Source organism: Glycine max, chromosome 7 (genome assembly GCF_000004515.6).
Source record: "Glycine max cultivar Williams 82 chromosome 7, Glycine_max_v4.0, whole genome shotgun sequence".
Lineage (NCBI taxonomy): Eukaryota > Viridiplantae > Streptophyta > Magnoliopsida > Fabales > Fabaceae > Glycine > Glycine max.
The window spans coordinates 14,383,491-14,404,681 of record NC_038243.2 but is presented as its reverse complement, the minus strand read 5'-3'; the positions used below and the strand labels follow the sequence as shown (position 1 = coordinate 14,404,681).

General features: G+C 33.6%; 1 protein-coding gene and 1 long non-coding RNA gene across 3 annotated transcripts; both read right to left on the bottom strand.

Moving 5' to 3' along the window:
- Nucleotides 1–5,381: 5,381 nt before the first annotated feature.
- Nucleotides 5,382–10,601, bottom strand: LOC106799355 (uncharacterized). 2 transcript variants are annotated; one of them, XR_005892195.1, is made up of 4 exons: nt 10,503–10,601; nt 7,287–7,366; nt 6,486–6,603; nt 5,382–5,822 (listed from the first exon to the last, which is right to left on the bottom strand). It is a non-coding gene; the product is annotated as an uncharacterized lncRNA (long non-coding RNA). The 2 variants fall into 2 exon arrangements; XR_005892196.1 differs by lacking the exon at nt 10,503–10,601 and having other exon boundaries at nt 6,486–6,608; nt 7,287–8,141.
- Nucleotides 10,602–13,370: 2,769 nt separating this feature from the next.
- On the bottom strand, nt 13,371–15,989 carry LOC102666324 (2-alkenal reductase (NADP(+)-dependent); the record flags this gene model as incomplete). The annotated part of the gene is made up of 4 exons (XM_014777425.3): nt 13,371–13,868; nt 13,999–14,066; nt 15,063–15,229; nt 15,878–15,989. Coding segments are annotated over 4 exons (726 nt in total), but the record flags the coding sequence as incomplete, so codon positions are not given.
- Nucleotides 15,990–21,191: the final 5,202 nt, after the last annotated feature.

Below are 21,191 nucleotides of genomic sequence, written 5' to 3'. Positions count from 1 at the left end.
GGCAGCTTACCCAAGCAAGCTGGAGCTCGCCCAGGCAAGCTAAGACTTACTCCTGAAGTAACTAGCTCACCCAGGCGAGCTGGTTCCTTCAACCTGAAGTTATTTGAGGGCCCAGGTGAGCCAGAGGCTAGCCTGGGCAAGCTAGGGTCCAGGAAACCTTTTGCCCCTCATTTTTTGTACCTTTCACATTTTTTTATCAAAACATTGAATGATCTTTCGTCTTGTGCGGTAACTGGTGTTGAACAACACAATTCGACTAGCGAGAATCCAAACATCAGTGAATGATAGTCCCCAGACGAAATTAGGGTCTGACACTAATTCAATTAGCAAGATAAAAGGCCTTTTTACCTTTACTAAAGGTAAAGGATCAAAAAGAGTTCATCTAGGGAGAAGAAAAATGACAAGCATTTTAACAAATTAAGCAAATGTTAGCCGACCCACTAGTTTTAGTGTTGCCAATACCATGAAAACCTTTGAAGTTGTATATATCAGGTGCAAATGAATCTATTGGATGCCTTTTGGCACAAGATGCAGAAGATGGAATTGAAAGAGCAATTTATTATCTTAGCCTATTATTACACAATTTTGAATGTAAATATACTCATGTGGAGAAATTGTGTTTGCCATTATTCCATGCTTGTACAAAACTAGAGTATTATTTGTTACGCAATGAAGTCCTAGTTATATGCAAATTTGATATTGTTAAACATTTGTTAAATAGACCAGTTTTGCAAGGGCGTTTGATGAAATGGGCAATTAAATTAAATGCTTTTGCTTTGACATATGTACCATTGCTAACTATGAAAGGGAAAGTCTTAGCCGATTTCATTACCCAACATCTACGTACAAGTAGATGACGTATTCGAGGTAGCCAACAATTATGTTGGCCTACAACCTTGGATTTTAAGCTTTGATGGTTCATGAACACATGAGAGTGTAGGAATTGGCACAACTATAATCAGCCCAACAAGAAGGGTATCAAGGTACTCAAGGTCAATTGATATGGAGTGTTCGAATAATCATGAAGAATACAAGGCGTTGATATGGGGTTTGCAATATTATTCCAAAAGAAAGTAAAATGCACACAAATTTATGGAGATTCTCAATTAGTGATGCAACATATTTTGCAACACCATTACTTTAGTAGAATTTTATAATTCGGCTAGGTAATTACTTAAATGTTTTACCGATGTAACAATAGAACACATATATAAAGGTGATAATGGTGAAGCTAATAAACTAGCCCAATATGCTTTTGGATATAGAAAGCTAAAAGGTGAAGCTTGGGAATCATCCATAGAAGAATATTGCATAATGAAGATTGAATTAGTAGATCCATGGTAACAAGAAATGATGGATTATTTACTGAATCCATCCAATAAAGTTGAATTCAAGATGAAGTAGAAAGTACCAAAATATACAATGATAGCAGACAAATTGTATGAATAAAGCTTCAATGGGTTGTTGTTGAAATGTGTTAATCAAGCCAAATCGATGCGGCTTATGGGTGAAATACACGAGGGCTTGAGTGGAGCACATAGGTGTGGACCCATGATGAAGTGGTTGATAATTAGGCATGCATACTATTGGCCAACAATTACCGCCGATTGCTATCGTTATGCTAAAGGATGTGGAGATGCCAAAGATTTGGACCTTTACAAAAGATTCTAACTAGAAATGCATGTAGTGATCAAAACTTGGCCATTTAGGGGATGGCCATGGATGTCATCGACAACATTTATCCTACTTCATCCAAAAGACATAATTTTATTTTGGTGGCCACTAATTATTTTACAAAATGGGTGGAGGCTGAACCATTGATTAATGTGACTCAAGAACTCATGATTAGATTTATTAGACACAACATTGTCTATAGGTTTGGCATACCTGAGTTAATCATGACTGACCAAGGAACTATGCTTAATGGAGGTAGTGAGTTCATTCATACAACAATTTGGTATCAAACTCATACATTCAACACCTTACTATGCATAAGCAAACGAACATGTCAAAGCTACTAATAAGATCTTGATTGACATCATCAAGAAAAATTTAGAAGATCATTTAAAAAGATGGCATGAAACACTACAAGAAGCATTATGGCTTGTCAAAATACACCCACCCAAGCAATTGGTTGTATTCCATTTTGGCTGACCTATGGGCACGAAGGAATTTTGCCTCTAAAGATCAACATACAATCTTTGAGAGTAGCTAAGCAAAATATGTTGAGTTTGGATAGATATCAACAAATCATGCTTGATGAATTAGACGAGTTAAATGAAGATCAACTAATGACAATTAACCTAATTCAACTCAACAAAAGAAGTTGAAAGAACACATAATAAGCATGTCAAGCTAAAACTTTCAAGCAAAGGTGACATGGTTTGGAAGTTGATTTTTCCTTTGGGAAAAAAAGATTTATAATCTAGAATATGGTCTCCAAATTAGGAAAGACCATTGATAGTTGTTCACATATTACCCAGTGGAGGTTATCAACTAGTCAATCCAGAGGGAAAGTGATGTAAGCTCCATTGGAGCTTGTAGGCCTAGGATCTTCTTCATCAATAGATTCCTTTGCTTCTTGGAAGATGAATGGCAGTGGAATGGAGAAGGAAGGGAGAGATGAGACGCCACTTCAAGGAGAAGATGAGTCTAGAAGAAGCTTACCACCGTAAGAGGCCATGGATAAGAGCTTGGAAGAAGAAGGAGATGAATGAAGGGAGAGGAGGAGAAGAGCACGAAATTTTGTACTCTAAAAGAGTTTTGAAATCTGAAGTTTAATTTTCAAATTATCAAAGTTGAAAAAAATGCACACACAAGGCCTCTATTTATAGCCTAAGTGCCACACAAAATTGGAGGAACATTTAAATTTCTATTCAAATTTCACTTGAATTTGAAATTGAATTTGTGGAGCCAAACTTTGGAGCCAAAATTTCACTAATTATGATTAGTGAATTTTAGCTATGATTCAGTCCACTAATTCAAGATCAAGTCCAAGATTCTCCACTAAGTATGCTTAGGTGGCATGAGGCATGTAAAGCATGAAGCACATGCACAAAGTGTGACTATATGATGTGGCAATGGGGTGTAGCAAGCAAATGCTCACCTCCCGCTCTAAAATTTAATTGGATTGGGCTTCTCCCAATTCAATTAAATTTATTTTCCAACACACACATCAAATATTCACTTAATGCATGTGAAATTACAAAACTACCCCTAATACAAAAACTAGTCTAGGTGCCCTAAAATACAAGGGCTGAGAAATCCTACATTTCTAGGGTACCTTACCTACATTATGAAGCCCTAAATACAAGGCCCAAAAATAATGAAACATCAATCTAATATGTACTAAGATAAGTGGGCTCATACTTAGCCCATGAGCCCAAAATCTGCCCAAAGCCCCTAAGGCTCATGAGAACCTTAGGGTCTTCTCTTGCATCTCTAATCCAATCTACTTGGAGTCTTCTATCCAATGCCCTTGCGGGGTAGGATTACATCAGAAAAGATTTAGACACAAAAATAAATGCCAAGTATTTAAAATGTTTTCATCCTTAAATATGGGAAGAAGAACATAAACAAAGGTCAAATTGTCAATAGTGACCACCAGTTGGTCACTTAGCTAATCTAAAAGTTGCCTATAATCAAACTTATTTGAAACGTATGTTTAATTATGGGTAAAAAAAAACTTTAAGGATTGGCAACCAAATCAATTGCCTATTAGTTGGCTTAGTTGAAGAAGTACCAATACGATTAATATCATCCTCATGTGGATCAACAAGCCTAGCACCACCACCAGTGGTAGCGAAAAAACATTATGAGCAACAACAACAACATGAGCAATAGATACTTCAACAACAACTTCCACAATGCAATCCATAATTCCTGTTGGAGGAATAATTGAAGATGAGACAACTGAAGTAGAAGGAGTAGAAACGAGTGCGAATAAAGCTTGTTTGGCTTGATTGAACTTTTGCTGCCTATTTTTCTTGCATTATGGTCTTTTTCCAAACCTTCTTGTTGATGGAGTAGATGGATGATGTTGGGATCAAGGTAATTAGCTAAGGAGTAAAGCTAAATACATTGATTCAAACTACCTTTGAGCTTTGAATTCAAAAGAGTGATTTTAGGGGTCAGTTCGACTAGTTTTCTCTTGATACACTCAAGATTAGTTGTTATATTTGTAACTCTTTTGTTAAAGTGTTCTTGTTCGACCAAATTATCTTGTTGTTTACCTTCAAAAGCTTGAAAATTGATAGAATATGTGGAATTTTGAGCCTACAATTGCCTTAGCTTCTTCAAGTAAGTCGTAACAAAGTGATATCAACATTGGTGTATATTGTGATTAAAAATCAGGTCACCAACTGACATGTTGATATGATTCAAGAGCTGGCGACTGGTATTAGAAACAATGGGAGCTTGGGCTATTTTGGAAAAAGATAGTGACATTCATCTTCTTTTTATGCTCTTCTCTTCCTCTTCCTTCATTCATCTTCTTCTACCTTCAAGCTCTTATCCATGGTTTCCTATGGTGGTGAGCTTCTTCTTGACTCATCTTCTACTTGAAGTGACATTCATCTTTCTCCTTCTCCATTCCGTTGCCATTAAAATTAATGAAGCAAAGGACTCCATTGATGAAGAAGATCCAAGGCCTACAAGCTCCAATGGAGCTACACCAAGTTCTACATGTATTCCTACCAAAAGCTAAAGAAGTAGTTCAAGTCGTTGTACTAGCAACAACAAATCCCTCGTCGAAGAAAAAAATGACAAAAAGAAATTACATTTTACCCATGATATTATATATGAGTAAACTTGATATTTAATCGTTATAGAACATGTTGAATCATTTTGTTAAAAGACTTACATATAGTTTAAGTGTGTCTATTAAAATCTTTCTCAATAATAATAATAATAATTCCTAACATTAACAAAAAAGGATGAATCATTTAATGAAAATTAGGTTTTTCTGGGTATCTGTAGCCCGACCTTTGGATGATAACATTGGTTGCTTAACACCCAACTCTCACGCATTCTTCAATGGGTTTCTACTTAACCAATTGTGAAAGAAATCCTCCCATATAAGCATCTCATGCAAAAACAAAAGAATATAAGTACATAACATTATCAATTTTTTAAGTTTCCACTAACATTTAGAATAGACAAAATCAGAATCTAGCTTGCCACTACCATCAAGATGCAATATCTATGTATTGGTTGCATGACTATGATTTACTATTCAAAGCATTTTATGAGCACACCAATTGCCCATAAACTTAACTACACATATAACTTTAACATTTAAATACTAAAAGCAATAGGTTTGTACCTGCTCCATTTGTATCAACTAATTTGTCTTTAGGTAATAGTAAAACAGGGTACAATTTCATTTTCCCATCCTCAGAACCATAAACAGGATCTGCACCTTGGGTGATAACAGTAAATCCTTTTATGTTTTTATGATGCTTTTGGCAAGTGAGAAATCTTCAAAGCTATTTCCTCAACATTATCAGTCTACTCAATAGGACAATAGGAAAAAAGTCCAAATACATGAAAAATTAAAACTTAAACAAAAACGACAAGCCTTCAGACCTACTAATTAATGATTACCTCCCAGCCTTGAGCTTTAGAAAATGTTCTTGCTTCAGTCTCATTTCCAAAAAAAAGTAGTCCATATATTTAAGTCCCAAAATGAACATTATTAAGATCAATATGTAAAATTTTATTTCTTTAAATTTAACAGAGAATGATCCTTATGGCATAACTTTGTTCACTGCACCCTTGAAGAACTCACAGGTAAAGGTAGTCGAAAGGTTCATCATGAAGATCTGCATACAGGAATATAATACTTAATTTGCAAAATGCTACAAATCGATCATGTTTCTTTAAAATATTCTACAGTACGGGAGGGAAAAACAAACACCAAGTTTTCTCCTTATACCATATTGTAAATCCTTAATCTCAACCACTCAATTATTTCCAAATAATTCCCCAAAAGACAACTAACATTATCTTCTAATATTGAAGAACAATGAAGTCACCTATTGAGAGACCTCTAATAAATAAATCTCATATTTCAATCTGAAAAATTACAATAATAACATCACCTAGGATAATGATGTTATCCCATCAATCCACAAAAACAAACATTGATAAACATCCATGTAAAAACAAATCAAGAAAATTACCATGTTAGCTGTGAAGGCTAGATAACTGGTTGCAAGTATCCATCCAATATTTTGAGTATATTGCCACTTTGAAATGTTAGTTATTCCTCTAGTTTGGGTAGCTTTTAATGTAACTTTTCAAATGAAGCTAAAGCTCATGTTTGTTCTTAATGCTGACATGGTCTTTGAACCACACTTACAAATATAAAGAAATTACTAATTTACCATTTTAATTTTTTCTTCAGTATAAAAAAAGATATGTACTTAAAAACATCGGCAAAATGCATACCCTTATCAAGAAAGTAATAATAAGAAATTGCTTACACCAATCTTCCAGTTTTGCTAGTTTCTCTAATTGCTCTACCTTCATAACTTGCTTTGCAGTTTTCTGTCGTGGGGCTGTCAAAAAATTTATTCCAAACATCTACAACTTCTATAATACCTAAGCTTCAAAGAAAAGAAAACAAAATAATTGAGAAATAAAAACGCATATAATAGAGTCCAAAAATCATACATCATTCTAAACTTGTCCACTAAAAATAGTTAAACTATATTCTAAATGTAGTGTGATAGTGAATATGCACTGAATGTAACATCAATATTTAAAAAAGCATCCAATAAAGCTTGCCAATGAAAATTTCAAAGTTCATTTAGGTATTTGATCAAACACATAACTTGCAACTCATAAATCAGTCCAAAACGAATAAAAAAGCATAATATCATTCAAACAAAATATACAAAGACTCGTATAACATTATCCAGATAAAACACTAAAAGAACAAATGAGTAGAAATCTTTTTTGCATAGCCAAAGAAAATCTTAAAGTACATTTGGGCATTTAACCAAACACATAGCTTTCAACCCGCAAAGTAGTACAAAATAAAATCAAATAAATATTTAGTTATTTCTCCATAACCCATGAATAAAGCCACACCAAAATCAATGGAACAACAAAAACTAATAAAATCATATGAATGAAACATTAAAAGAAAAAAATAGATGAAAAAAAAGGAATAAGGGAGAGAAGAGGAATGAACTGTGTAAATAGAGAATAGGATATCCATCTTTATATATAAATTTATTATGTACTACCAAATAGTTGGAAAGAGAAATGGGAAGACTTACCAAAAGTAGAGAACTCTTAAGCTGTCGGACTTTAAATTGATACCAACATTTCGCTCAATAAATCGTGTTTTCTCATCTTCCTTTACTACCAAATACAAAAACGGATTCAGAAAAGAAATGGGAAGAGAAAGATAAAGCGAAAAGAGAAATGGGAGAAACTTGGTACTAATTTTTAAAATATCAAGAAAGTGAAAGCCAGGAACACCCAACTTAGACAAACACTACATAAGCTCAATCAAATTTAATCTTCATACCAAACAGACACACATGCAAAAATATATATTGAACAAAATAAATGAAGAGCATGTATGGAATATTTTTCAAGAACAAAATACAAACACAAAATGCTGCCACACAAAGAAAAAAGGTAAAAACTTTTCAAAACTCATATGATGATACAATTGTATCATGTGAAGCATAAAACTCACAGAGACTAGAAATCTCATCATCACAACAAAGTTTCACGATTGAATTAAAGGACCTTCAGCTATAACCTATATAATAATAATAATAACAACAATAATTAAACAAAACCAAAAAATCACACAATTTAAAACAACTATGCCCATAATACGTTACAAAATTGAACTTCAATTACAACAATGCGTACCTACCTCATAGTCATATCTAGAAAAGAAAAATCTTTCATAAGCTACCTAATGTTATATGTATATATGAAGTATCCCAAGACTTGCTAAGGAACTAACCCAAGACTTTCAAAGAGATGTATTATTTTACCAAAAGCAACACCTATGAATTCAAAGATTAAGGTTGGACATTTAGTCAAATTCTTCCCATTAGAAGTATTGATAGCTTTCACTTGAATTTCATCCAATTGCTCTAACCTTGATTCCTTGACACCTAACCCACATAAATAGAAACTCATAATTAGTGACAATAGCAACATTTGTTGCATCCTTCATAAAAAGGAAATTTCACACTAAAACCATCATGACTTGATTATGCTAGAAATCATGATGGAATTTGGGTGAGGCATTTTGTCAAACTCCTCATAAGCAAAACAGATTTCAACATTTCTTTAACATTTCATCAATGGTGTTCAACAATATCCATATACTGAGATGGTGTACGAGAGCTTGCAATTTTTTTGGTTTGTCAATTAATGGTCATTGTTGCTTTTGTAACCTAAGACTTGCTAGAAATCATAATGGAATTTGGGTGAGGCATTTTGTTAAACACCTCATAAGTAAAACAGATTTCAACAATTTTAAGTAGAATTTGTTTTATGATATAAGAAGCAAAAGCAAGTCTAAAAAACATCAACAAAAATTTGGAACGTATGTCAAATAAAAAGTCCATAACTAATGAGAAGAAAGAAGCAACAGAAGGCAAATATTTCAAACTTGATTTGTCACATTGAAATATCTGTTAGTGTGGCACGACGATGGTGGTGCAACAATGTTGTTTGGTGGTGGTCGAAGTTTGGTCATGGTGGATGAAGGGTGGAGAAGATGGTTCTAGTCGAAGATGATGCAGTGCGACGATGCTAGTGCGACAATGATGTTTGTGTGAAATGAGTGGAGAATATTTTCAAAATTCAAAATGAGGGCAAAATTGTGCATATATGTTCAAAAATTTGCCGAGATGGTGCAGGGGAGAGAGGATTTTGAAATTCAAAAAGCTAGAAAAAAAAGCGTGGATTAACAAAAATGGCCTTCAATTGGACAAGTGTCAATTTTTTACGTTGTCCAATTTTGTAAAATAAATCGCCTATTGTTTGCTCATGATAAAAGTGAATTGTTATAATTAATGTATCATATAAGAGGCATATGACTTATGTAGGGATTAATAAATAAATAATTAATAGTTAAGGACTAAATTGTAATTGGGTTAAATAGGAAAATTTTCTAGAGATATCTGTTACTTGATGGGAGTAGTAATTATAAAAGGAGTTAATACCCACTAACGTGAAACGAGGTTTCCTTCTTGACAGAAAAATGTTCTCTATAATTTCTGACCATTACAAACAAACGTAAAGAGACAGAAAGAATAGTAAGGGAGTGAAATCTTATTTTTCTCCTCTTCCAAGAAATCAAAGTATACTATAGAGAAGTCTCACTATGGAAAAAGACACACATGATTTATTTATTATTTGTGAGAATCATAGGTTTCAAGATTTTGTTGATTTCCTATAACTGTTAATCTAGGAAACCCTTAAAATTTTACACGATTCAATAAACTAAGAAACCCTATAAAGGGATTTATGCAACTTCCCAATTTAAAAGCAAACTCAAAACTCAATCTCCACTAGAAGTCAAACATATAAATTGAAAATCTCTTATTATTATTGTTTGTACATTTAAATTTAATCCATAATCTACTTAAAGCATAAATTACAACATGAATCTCTAATTTACTTCTATTTTTGGTACAGGAGTGGAAGAAAACCAGAAGCAAAAGCAACAAAAACACTTAAGACAGAGTAGCTAGGTCCCTAATTTACTTCACTCAATCATTATATATGGGGAGCTATAAATTGAGAACACTAATGAGAAATCACAATTATAAATATAGACCATTGAATCTTATTTTAGTGGTCAAGATTAACAAAAACAAAATGCAACGACTTTTTTAAGTGATCATGTGATTATTAAATAACTTTTAATCTCAACCATTTATATATGATTGTACAACCCAAATTGACACACTTTCTCTCTCTATCTTTGTCTATTATAATTTATATGTTTTATGACATTGATTATTACTATCATAGTCATCACCATATGTCCTACATGGAATTTGATCCTCTAGAGCTTAAAATTGATATGTAGCTCATGCAGCTATAATCCAAATAAGTTTTTAAAATAAAAAAAATGATGCTTTATTTCAATGGGGAAAAAAAGAATATTTTTAAGGGTACAGATCTTTGCCATTAATATTTCAACGGTAGAGATTCTTGATCTGATCAAGAAGTGAAGAAATGAAAGGAGTGGAGGAACAGAAAATCAGGTGACGAAACAAAACAACATAGAAGGTAACAAAAAGATAAAGGCATGAAACAGGAAAGTGATCAATAAGCACTGATCTGCAGTTTAAACCAAACTGCATGAAATCTTCCCAGCAAAAAAAATGTGATATTTTGTACTACATACTAAATAACAAATAAAAAACATAACAAAGATAAAGGCATATGATGAATATATAACTAACTGCACAAGGGTGCAGACTTTTGAGAAGCGATAACAATAATAATACCTTGTAACTTGAGGAAGAATCGTCCCATTATATTCATGATAAGATACCAAACATATCTCACTCCAACAGCTTGTGTTGTGTTTCTGTGAGTTTCATGAGTTAGCTTCGAACGTAAGACTTGATGGTCGATATTCTTGTTTCCAGCTAACAAGTCACCGGGGAAACCCGCGATACCAAACATTCTCCGCAATACCAATTAGGCTACTTTTGTCTCCCAAGCTTCTAACACTAACACTCAGGAATAGGGGTGGGTAAGCGGGCCGGCCCGTCCCGCGTAAAGTCTGCCCGCATAAGTCCGCATTAGCAACCAGTCCGCCACGCTTCTTACTCAGACCAAATAAATTGGTCCGTTCCCGCCCCACAGACCCCGAGGGTTAAATGGGCCGGTCTGCGGGGCTAGTTTTAAAAGAATTTCAATTTTAATAAAGATACAATACAATCAAATTAAGTTCATGTAAATAAAATCTTAATAATTAGTCAATTACATCAATAAAATAAATAATGTCTTAACAAAAGAAAATTCAAGCAATAAATCTAAAATATGAAATTTAAACATCTCCAACAACAAATAATTTCATATTTGAAGTAATTTGAGTCTTCTCCATCTCCACATTTAAGAGTACAACAACAATGAATTAGTCCCAACAAAAATAGACAAATTCTAGAGAGAGAAGAGATGTACTTTGCGTGGTGGCGCGGTGGTGGGCCGAGGCTGTGCCGCAGTGGTGTGTCGTGTGACTGCGTGAGTGTGAGTCACGTTTTGCTTTCCTTGTAAGGTAAAGAGTCGTATGACTTATGTGCGCACATGAGTGCATAGTGAACAAAAACCATAAGGAGAAAAAATGTTCTTAGCCTGCTACAATGATGCTAAATATGTGAGCTATTTTTTATAATAAAAATACATTGAAATATCTTTAAAAATATTTATTTAACAATTATTTTTAGCTTAAATGATAAGAATTGATATTTTTATTATTTATGGCTTGCAGATATGAAATGATAGATTAAAAGAATAAAAGATCGAGAAAATATCAAAAAGGAAGATTTTTAGCATGTTATTAATCTTTTTTATCTTAATATTTTATTTTTGTTATCTTTTATTTTTCTTATCTTATCTTTTAATTTAAATATTTTAATTTTATCTTTAAATCTTTATCTTATCTAATATATTTCTTTATCTATTATATAAAAAAGAAGTTTAAAGTGAAAAAGAGAAAATCAAACCTAATATAATTGGGTCAGGGTCACACAAATCAAACCTAATGTGGGATGTGGGCAACCCGCGGACCCCGCGGACCAAATCCGCATAGTCCGCGGGTTAAGTGGGGCGGACCCAAAAATATGACATAACCATGGATCGTTTAAAAAAAATTGGTCCGTAACCCGCGTGGACTGCGGGCCCTGCAGGCCAGTCCATGGACCTGAGCCCGTTTACTCATCCTACTCAGGAATGAGACTTCGTGTCGAGATATATAGTGGTTTGATACTTGGATTTTTTAATTAAATAAGATTTGGGTTTGATTTGAATTAACTACACCTCCCAAGTTATAAAAAAATGATAATAATAATTAATAGTACTTAAATATGTTTTTATTTCGTATAATATATGACTTTTTTGGTGTTTGTCTCTAGAAAAATAATTTTTTAAATGATCTTTGTAAAATTTATTTATTTATATTATTTTATTTTAGTCCTTATAATATATCATTTTTTTCATTTTACTTTGTTTAATATTTTGTTTATTTTGAATCACTCTCTTTGAAAAATATTTGATGAAGTCTAAAAACAAATGAGAAAATTAAATATATTATAAGGATTAAGACTAGAAACATTACCGGTATATTTCAAGACCACTGATTGTTTCCATTTGAAATCCTTCATTAAATATTCAAATTGTTCATATGAGGAAGAGAAAGTATCTAGTGAAATTACCAAGGTTGTTAAGGAACTAAATAATAATAAATACCAACTTATTATTAATAAGCAGAACACTAGAACGGTAATAAACAGGCCACAAGGGAAGGTCAACTTGATTCACGCATTAATTATACAGTTATATACCACTGGTCTCAACTAAATCTTTAAAAGGAATCCAACATGCTATATTGCTTTTTCATTTGCAAATACATGCTTGGACTAGAAATATTTTTGAAATATTTTGACTGTTTAAAACCTTCTAAATCTGAGTTTATGACTAATTTAGCATTAAAATGTTAGATAGCAACAAGAGTTTTAGGAGAAGGGGATAGTTGCCATTAATTCGGATCTGCTTGAAGTTTTGATTAAGAATGCATTTAGAAACAAAGTCAAGATGAATATTCAAGAATGAAAAGCATAAATTAAGGGTCACAACAACTATCCCAATTATATCTAGCAATTAATGAAATCCATAATGAAAATGAATAGTATCAGGACAGTTCATGCTAGTAAAAACTTCCACGAGATAATTGTGCGCTTGATATTCTGCCTCACAAGGGGTGCCAATATCATGCCTCTGTTTACTTCCTCTAAAGGTTGGCCATGTTGTCTAAGAGATAAGATTTGTGTAATGTTGTTTTAAGTCCATTTGAGTTTATTTTAAGCCTCTTTTCTTCCTTCAACAGTTGACTCCTTGCAACACGTATGGGTTAATTATAGGTTAAAGTAGTGTATTCTGTTAGCTTATTATAACAGATTTCACTAGGGTTAATTTTTGGGATGAGGGTAGAGTGTTCTGAGTGCCAGTTTACCAAACCTGGAAAAGGGTGAATGTTGTTATTTGTTCTTAAAAATTATTTTCTATTATCATCTTCATGACATGAAATTGAGAAGTATCTGTATTGCATACACAAAAGGCTTTATTATAAAATGTTACCAAAGGGAATTACATTTCAATTTTCAACTAACATTTGCCCACAAGACTAACACAAACACCAAAAATGAGTAAGATGATTGCTAGGGCCATACTCATTATTCAACACAAAAACAGCAAACAAAAGCATTTGCATTCATTCCCGAGCAACAACAAGCACTTGTTTACCAACATTGCGGCCGCTAAAGAGACCAACCAAGGCTGCAGGGCCATTCTCAAGGCCCTCAGCTATGTCTTCCACATATAGAACTTTCCCTTCTCTAATATGAGGCAGGACAAAATCCAAGAACTTAGGATACAAATGATAGAAATCATTTACAAGGAGACCTTCCATTTTAACCCGCTTAAATATGAGATTTGCCAAATTTGTTACACCATCTAATTGAGTAAGATTGTACTGTGATATCATGCCACAGACAGGTATGCGCCCATGGACTCTCATGTTTAAGAGCACGGCATCTAGTGTCTTGCCCCCCACATTCTCAAAGTAAATGTCAATGCCTTCTGGAAAGTACCTGATTTGTACATTGATATCCAGTGTCAGTCGTGTGCATCATGTTATATACGAGGTGTAATAACTAAACTTCTAAAGGCAATAAACAATGCAAATTAAAATTTCCCTACCATAATCTGTTAAATACTGACCCTTTCAAAGTAGCATTGACGTCTAGTTCTTCTTTGTAGTTGAAGGCTTCATCAAATCCAAATTTATTCTTCAAGAGATCCACCTTGTTGCAGAAGATTTACATTTAAGTGAAAGAAAGACTGAGAGTCTGTTTGATTTCCTTCTCACTCTTCGGTTTTAAAAATTATTTTCTAAAACATTTCCACACTACTCAACAAATCAATATTTCATAAAATATCTATGAAGTTTTTAAAATTGTTTCCAATACAATATTTTAAAAACCAAAAAACAGAAACAGATGCGAGATGTTCTCTCATTCTTTTCTTTTGTTTTGTGATCAGGCTCAATGATGTGAGCCATCTGGAGTAGTACTGCATGTGTTGAGGCCTGGGTTGTGCTGGTTTTACAAAGATTTATTCATGATTCCAAAAACTAAAAACAGCTTTTGAAAATAGTTCAAACACACCCTAAATAGCTTTTTGCTGGTCTCCAAATCTAAACTGAAAGGATTTCTGGCTTTGTCAGTCATACCCTTTTCTAAAAAAAACATGTTCCTATTCCAAAATTAATGAGAAGTGCAAGTACTATTGCTAGTCTCAGTTCCACCTCTCTTCATAAATTTATTGTTTTATTGGTGATATGGGAAGGGCTGGAATTGGATAGTTAGAGGAGTGCTTTGCATATAAACATGAACATAGATCTACAAAGTAATACACATTTCTGAGTTTTAATAAAGCATTAGAGTGTAACTTTTTATATATGTCATACATAATAATATGCTCCTTTTTCAAAAGAAAAACATGTACTTTCATTATACCTACAAATGCATTCTTGAAAAATCCTAAAACTATGCAGCATATCTCAAAGTTTGCATTGTCAAGGGACTTGGAAAGAGTATTTCTCTAATATACTTTGCCTAATTCAACCCCTCCTAGAGGAAAAAACTTTGATTGTTGTTATTTTAAATACTCTAATTCAAAATAGGACTGCTTTAAATAGCAGAATACATAACAACAGTACAAAGCATGTTATGCTAATTTATCATTTATGCAGACACCTATGACAATAATAATTAGAGAAATACCTTCTCTTTACTACCAGCACTTCCAACAACATAACAACCAGTCAATTTAGCAAATTGCCCAACTAGTTGGCCAACTGCTCCAGCGGCAGCTGAAATGAAAACATTTTCTCCTTTCTTGGGAGAACCTACTTCAAAGAAACCGGCATAAGCAGTCATACCAGCCATACCTGTGCTCAAAGAAGAAAATAACATGGATCATAATTCATAAGCCACACCAAAATGAGAAAACTATGAGCCTAACATCCATAGGAATTTTTGTGAAGAAACAGAATGTATGGTACAAAAACCTAAACATACTATAGTACAGAAGTACTATAAACAGAGGAGTTTATCAGAGACATAAATGTAAAAGATATTAAAGGACTAGTAAGCTATCGGTCCAAATGAATACAAAAAGTCATTTAATTTTGATTTCCAATCCAAAGATGGTTAAGCAGATATTTTAATGAATAAAGAATCAAATAAGTCTCTTCTGTGCCAACATGGATTGACAAATCTGGTCGAGTTGTCCGCTCACACTATCTGTGACTTAAGTTTAATTCTCAAATTAGGCGATATGTAAATTCCACTATAAATCTTCGCTGAGGTTAGTGGTCTGGGCTTGCAAAAGGGTGTGCCTACCATTAATCTAAACTTCCATGCACCAAAAAAGTAAGTCACTCCAATGATGGTTAAACCATTATCTTAATGATATAGACAAAGAAAGGAGCCATTTAACACATAAAAACTTCTTAAGTTGAGACTTGCACATCATATTGACATCAAGAACAGGCTTAGCTAAGAAATAATATAAATTGAAATTGTTGAATACATACCAAGAATTCCAGTATAGTAGGAAAGTGGGACATCAGTGTGCTTAATTTTGAAAAGTATTTGAGTCGAGGGGACTAAGTTGTACTCTTCCCATTTAGTAATCCCCCACACATTATATTATTTAATATTTAAGCACAAATAACTGCTAAATAATTATTTTTAAAGACAATTTTGCCTTATTTTCTATTATCAAAATACAATTATTTAGCAGTTATCAATTGGTGATCGGGGACTTATGTCTGCTTTTATGAAGCGATGACATAAGGAAACTAGTAGTTTCTATTTGTTGGTAGGAGAGGTGACTAGCACCTTGGATGATGTGGCATCGTTGTTGCATCTGTCCCTTATAGGGGCGTTCCATAGATTTGAGCCTCTTCATGTGGACGATGTCGTCTTCCTCTTAGTCGAATTGCTTGAAGTGAGTTCTAAAGAGGAAAGAGCTAAGACAATACAATGCCATGGGGCATACCAACTATTGTGGCTGTGAGGCGTATATCGGAACAAATGTGACGCAGGATAGTGGACTGTAGCAGCTCGAGCATATTTTTTGCATCTGCTTGGTTGCACACTCTTTGCTAACAAGAGTGCCACACACGTTCATGTGGTATTCTTGGATGCATTTTGTGACCTGACATGGAGTGAAAGCTACAAATGGGGAGCTGCTGCACTAGCGCATATGTATGAGAATTTGAATGATGCGTCAAAGAGCACGACCAGGCAACTTGTAGGATATATCACACTTTTACAGGTAATTAGAAAAAAGAATTATTTTTAGTTGTTTACTTTATATTGAGAATTGTGTTGAATTTATTTGTTTTTATAATATGTGCAGTGTTGGATCTACGAGCACTTTTCTTTTGTTAGTTCTGCTAGTGCTACTAAGGATTATGATGAGAGGAAACCATGTGTCTGCCGTTGGAAGTCTGGGAAGGCATTACGAGTATCCATGTATCATAAGCATTTGGATAGATTGACGTCTGATGCTCTGTGCTGGATTTCGTATGGTGACTACCATGCATTCAGAGAGTTTGAGGTTATCTCTTTATTTTTTTAGACATATCAGATGAGGTCCATCTATTATCATACACCGATCGGAGAGGGTTGTACGACAGTTTGGGTATCTACAAACCATTCCCCCACACCCTGTTGTTGCTTCTCTATGTATAAAAGACATCGATGATAGATGGATTCATTTTTCTAAATACATTGCACTTGTGGGTCAGATATGTGTAGCGCTTGGACAGTGTTCACCATACTACATGGAGTGGTTCTATATGATATCTCATCCATTCATGAGTCAAGCACAGCCTGGGGATCCTCCTAGACATCCGCCCGTTCAGCACCATGACACATTTGTTGAACCAGATGTTGCTTAGCACTTGGTGGAGGCAACGGCTATGGATGAAGCACCCGAAGATGCACATGCTGATGTAGAGTAGCCTCGACATGCAGTGATAAAATATATTTTCAATTGTGATTGTTCCTTAATTTATTTGAACATGCATTAACCCTAAAAAAAATTCTTTTTTTTATAATGTTCTAGGAGGCTTGCCAAGCAATAGTTGAAAGGTTGGAAAGGCTGCTCAACCAAAGCATAGTGACCAAAGGAACAGAAGCATACATTGTCATCGAAAAATGCGTGAGGATCGCAAAGGTGTCAGTAAGCAACGAAATGTCTACGTTTGATCAAGACGAAGGTGACGTATGAAAGACACATGAAGAGTTTTGTGATTTTCTAGGATTTATATGATTTATGTATGCAATATGACTGAACAATGTTTATTATTTAATGTTATTTGGTAAGTTTTTTTAATTAATTTTGTTTAAATTGTATCTAAATTTAAAAGTAATCATCAACCTAATTAGTCAAGTAACACTAAACCCTAAATGCTGATTTAACCTACCCCCTAATTGCAAAGGTATAAGTAAACCCTAAATAGTGATGTAAAAACTTTTCCTGCTTGGAAAGGTTTAGGTAAACCCTAATTAGTGATGTGACACTAGACACTACATACTATAGTAACCCTATTTAGTTATATGACACAAAACCCTGATTAGAGGATTGACTTTGTCATAAACACACTAAGACATACTCCCAATATATACCCTTTGAAAATTAAGTGAAATACATAATTATATCAACGTCGAAGGAAACACATGTATATTATCATATTACAGGACAACCGCATAAGTAACTAAATGTTCAATCTTCACCTAAATTGACAAAGTCTGTTTTCAACCTTGACAAATTTGTATATTGCTGCATTCTATTAATATATGGTGTGGGCCACTGCATTGCATGATGATGAAAATGTGTAGACCATAACAACGCTAGTGGCAGTAACGGGCAACGGTCTCTTAGAAATACTTGTTACATAAGAACGTACACATTGAAAATATCATAACATATTTTTTACAACAATTACACAAGCAGGATAATGTACACACTCAAACTCAACAAAAATCCGATTTAAAGCATACCTTGATATCATGCCAAGTAGTCTCTTGTATAAGGTAACTTTAAAAACATGTTCAACCACATGTGTACTTGTCTCAAAAGATGCCTTAATTTCAGTGTGTTGTAGTGTGATCATGTTGTTCATGGTTTCCCAAACACTACATAGGTCTTCAAGGCTATTTTGTAGTAGTCTCTTTAAGGCCCAATGAGCAAACTCAACCCTGCATATGAAATACACAACCAGGTAAAGAAACACAATTTTTTAATCCATTCAATCGTAAACCCTAACAACAATAAAAATTTAGAATTTTCATACCTGTTAGTTGTTGTGTTTCCTAAGTGCATCACCTTATTCGTCCAGACTTTAACAAATCTTTCTTTATGAGGAATCAGCCATGTTTGGTTGACATAGTCAACAAACATTGGTCATGGTGAGCAAGCAATTTCAAACTTCTTAAGGCACTCATCGAACTGTTGCTCAAAAGGACAATCCACCAAACTCCTCATGCAATAATCCCGTGCATTTTTTTGACCAACTAGGGTTTTTCACTTTGTCTTCACATTCTTATCAATGTGAAACTGACACAACAAATTGGTAGCCTCAGGGAATATAGTTTTCACTGCATTCATCAATGTTAGATCTCTGTTGGTAACAATAACTCCAGGGAGTGCATCACATCTGAGGAAAAGACCTTGAAACCGTTGTAGAGCCCAAACAACATTATTCAGACATTCTCCCTCCAAATAGGCAAAAGCAGTAGAGAATGTCATCTCTGTTGGTGTCACACCAACAATATCAAGTAATGGAAGCTTGTATCTATTTGTTTTGTACGTATTGTCTATCAAAAATACCAAATTACAGGCATTGGTTAATTTGACTGCATCAGGATGACTCCAAAATATGTCACGTACAACATTTTCATCCTTCAATCTATGTCAATGAATATATTGATCCTATTAAAGAAGTTTCATTAGTTGTTGTATTTCAGTATTAATGCCTCTTATGGAAGAATGGTAAGCATTTCTTACATTGTATATTTGCTTGATTGTTGTACAACTATAGACATTGTGCTCTTTCAACGTTAGAAGAATATTTTTTGGTTTCACCATTGACTTTGTCATATTAGCAACAATGATCTTCTCATCCTTAGTCAGTCGACTAGCATATGAATATCCAACTACTGACTTCACCAATTCATGATTGTGACTCCCACAAATTAACTTCACCATCCATCCTTCGTCTCCTACGACTGGTTTTGCATGCAGCTTAAAGGGATACTCACATTTTCTATTGCTAGTACATGTTTTTACCAAATCTTTCTTCTTGGCCCTATACTGACCACTCCTTTCACAACCAATTAAAACAAATGAGGTTCTTCCTCTAATACCATTATTTGTGTTTGACCTCATAATCATCACCACAAATCCAATTTCATAAACAATAGATCGAGCCCAATGCAGAACATCATCACAGATAGCAAACACCTACAATGCAATCCACACAAGTTTAGTCTTCAAAGGACATTCATTTAATTACTTTAATAACAATAAATCATATTAATACCTGAGAAATATTGAACGCATTAGAACAATCATGTTCTTCATTCACACCAACTTCATCTTCATTTTGGTCATTCATATCAACTTCTTCAGACATTATACTATCATACATCCACTGATCTTCGTCCATCTTAACAAAACATTCAAAAATTTTAATGACAAACAAAAAACCCCTAACCACACCATAATTATACTATCATATAATTTTCGCATTTTTTACTGCATTTATTAATATAATACATTAGATTAAAAACAAAAAAAAATATGTATAAATTCTTTTCACATTAATATCACTTTCAAACTATACAAACTACAACTTTCAAATGAATATTCAAACTATATCTATTTAAAAGTTTTTTAATTAACAATTCTAATTTTTTCTAATTAAATAATAAAATAAATTTATAAAAATAACAAATAAATTTAAAACAAAATTACGAATTGGCAATCCGTAAGCTTCATACAGATTGGTAATTCGTATGAAGCTTATGGATTGCTAATCTGTAAGCTTCTTACGAATTACCACAGATTGTCAATCTGTAAGTTTTTTACGGATCACCAATTTGTAAGTTATATAAAATTTACGAATTATCAATCCATAAATTTTATATAATTTACGGATTACCAATCCGTAAGTATTACGCAAAAATAAATCAAATCAACAACTTACGTCCGCCGTTAATGGTCAATCCAACCACCACCACAACCATTACTTGCCAACGAACCACCGCAAACAATGCACCCAACCAAAAAGGACACAAGAACAAATGACAAACTCTTACGGAACACCTCTCACAAGAACAGTGAAGGAAAACCTGTTAGCGTTATACACCAGAGTGATTTTTCCTACAGTTTGCAACACCTGTGAAGATGGAATATATTTGAAATATGTTCTTAAACTACTAATGGGGATTCTAGTCATGCTATTTGAAGACTTGAGTTTGAGTGTATACTTTAATAGCTATATTATTTTCCTTTCATTTTGATGATGGTGGAATTTTATGTGACAATTGTGGCGTTCTGACTTCTAATACATGGTCAACATTTACAATTTTTTTTTTTTGAGGATTGTTCGATATAATTAAATTGAGATAAAATTGGAATTAATTAAATTGGTACTTCTGACAGCCATTTTGTATGGGGAAAATGTTTAATGGTCGGAGACATTCTCAAGTCTCAAGTCTTTGTGAAATTGACCTCATACATGTTTCATCAGCTGTATTTCCATATGGTTCTACTAGTACTAAGGTTTGAAAAAGTCACGACAACGCATACATATATTTGTGTGTGCAATTTTT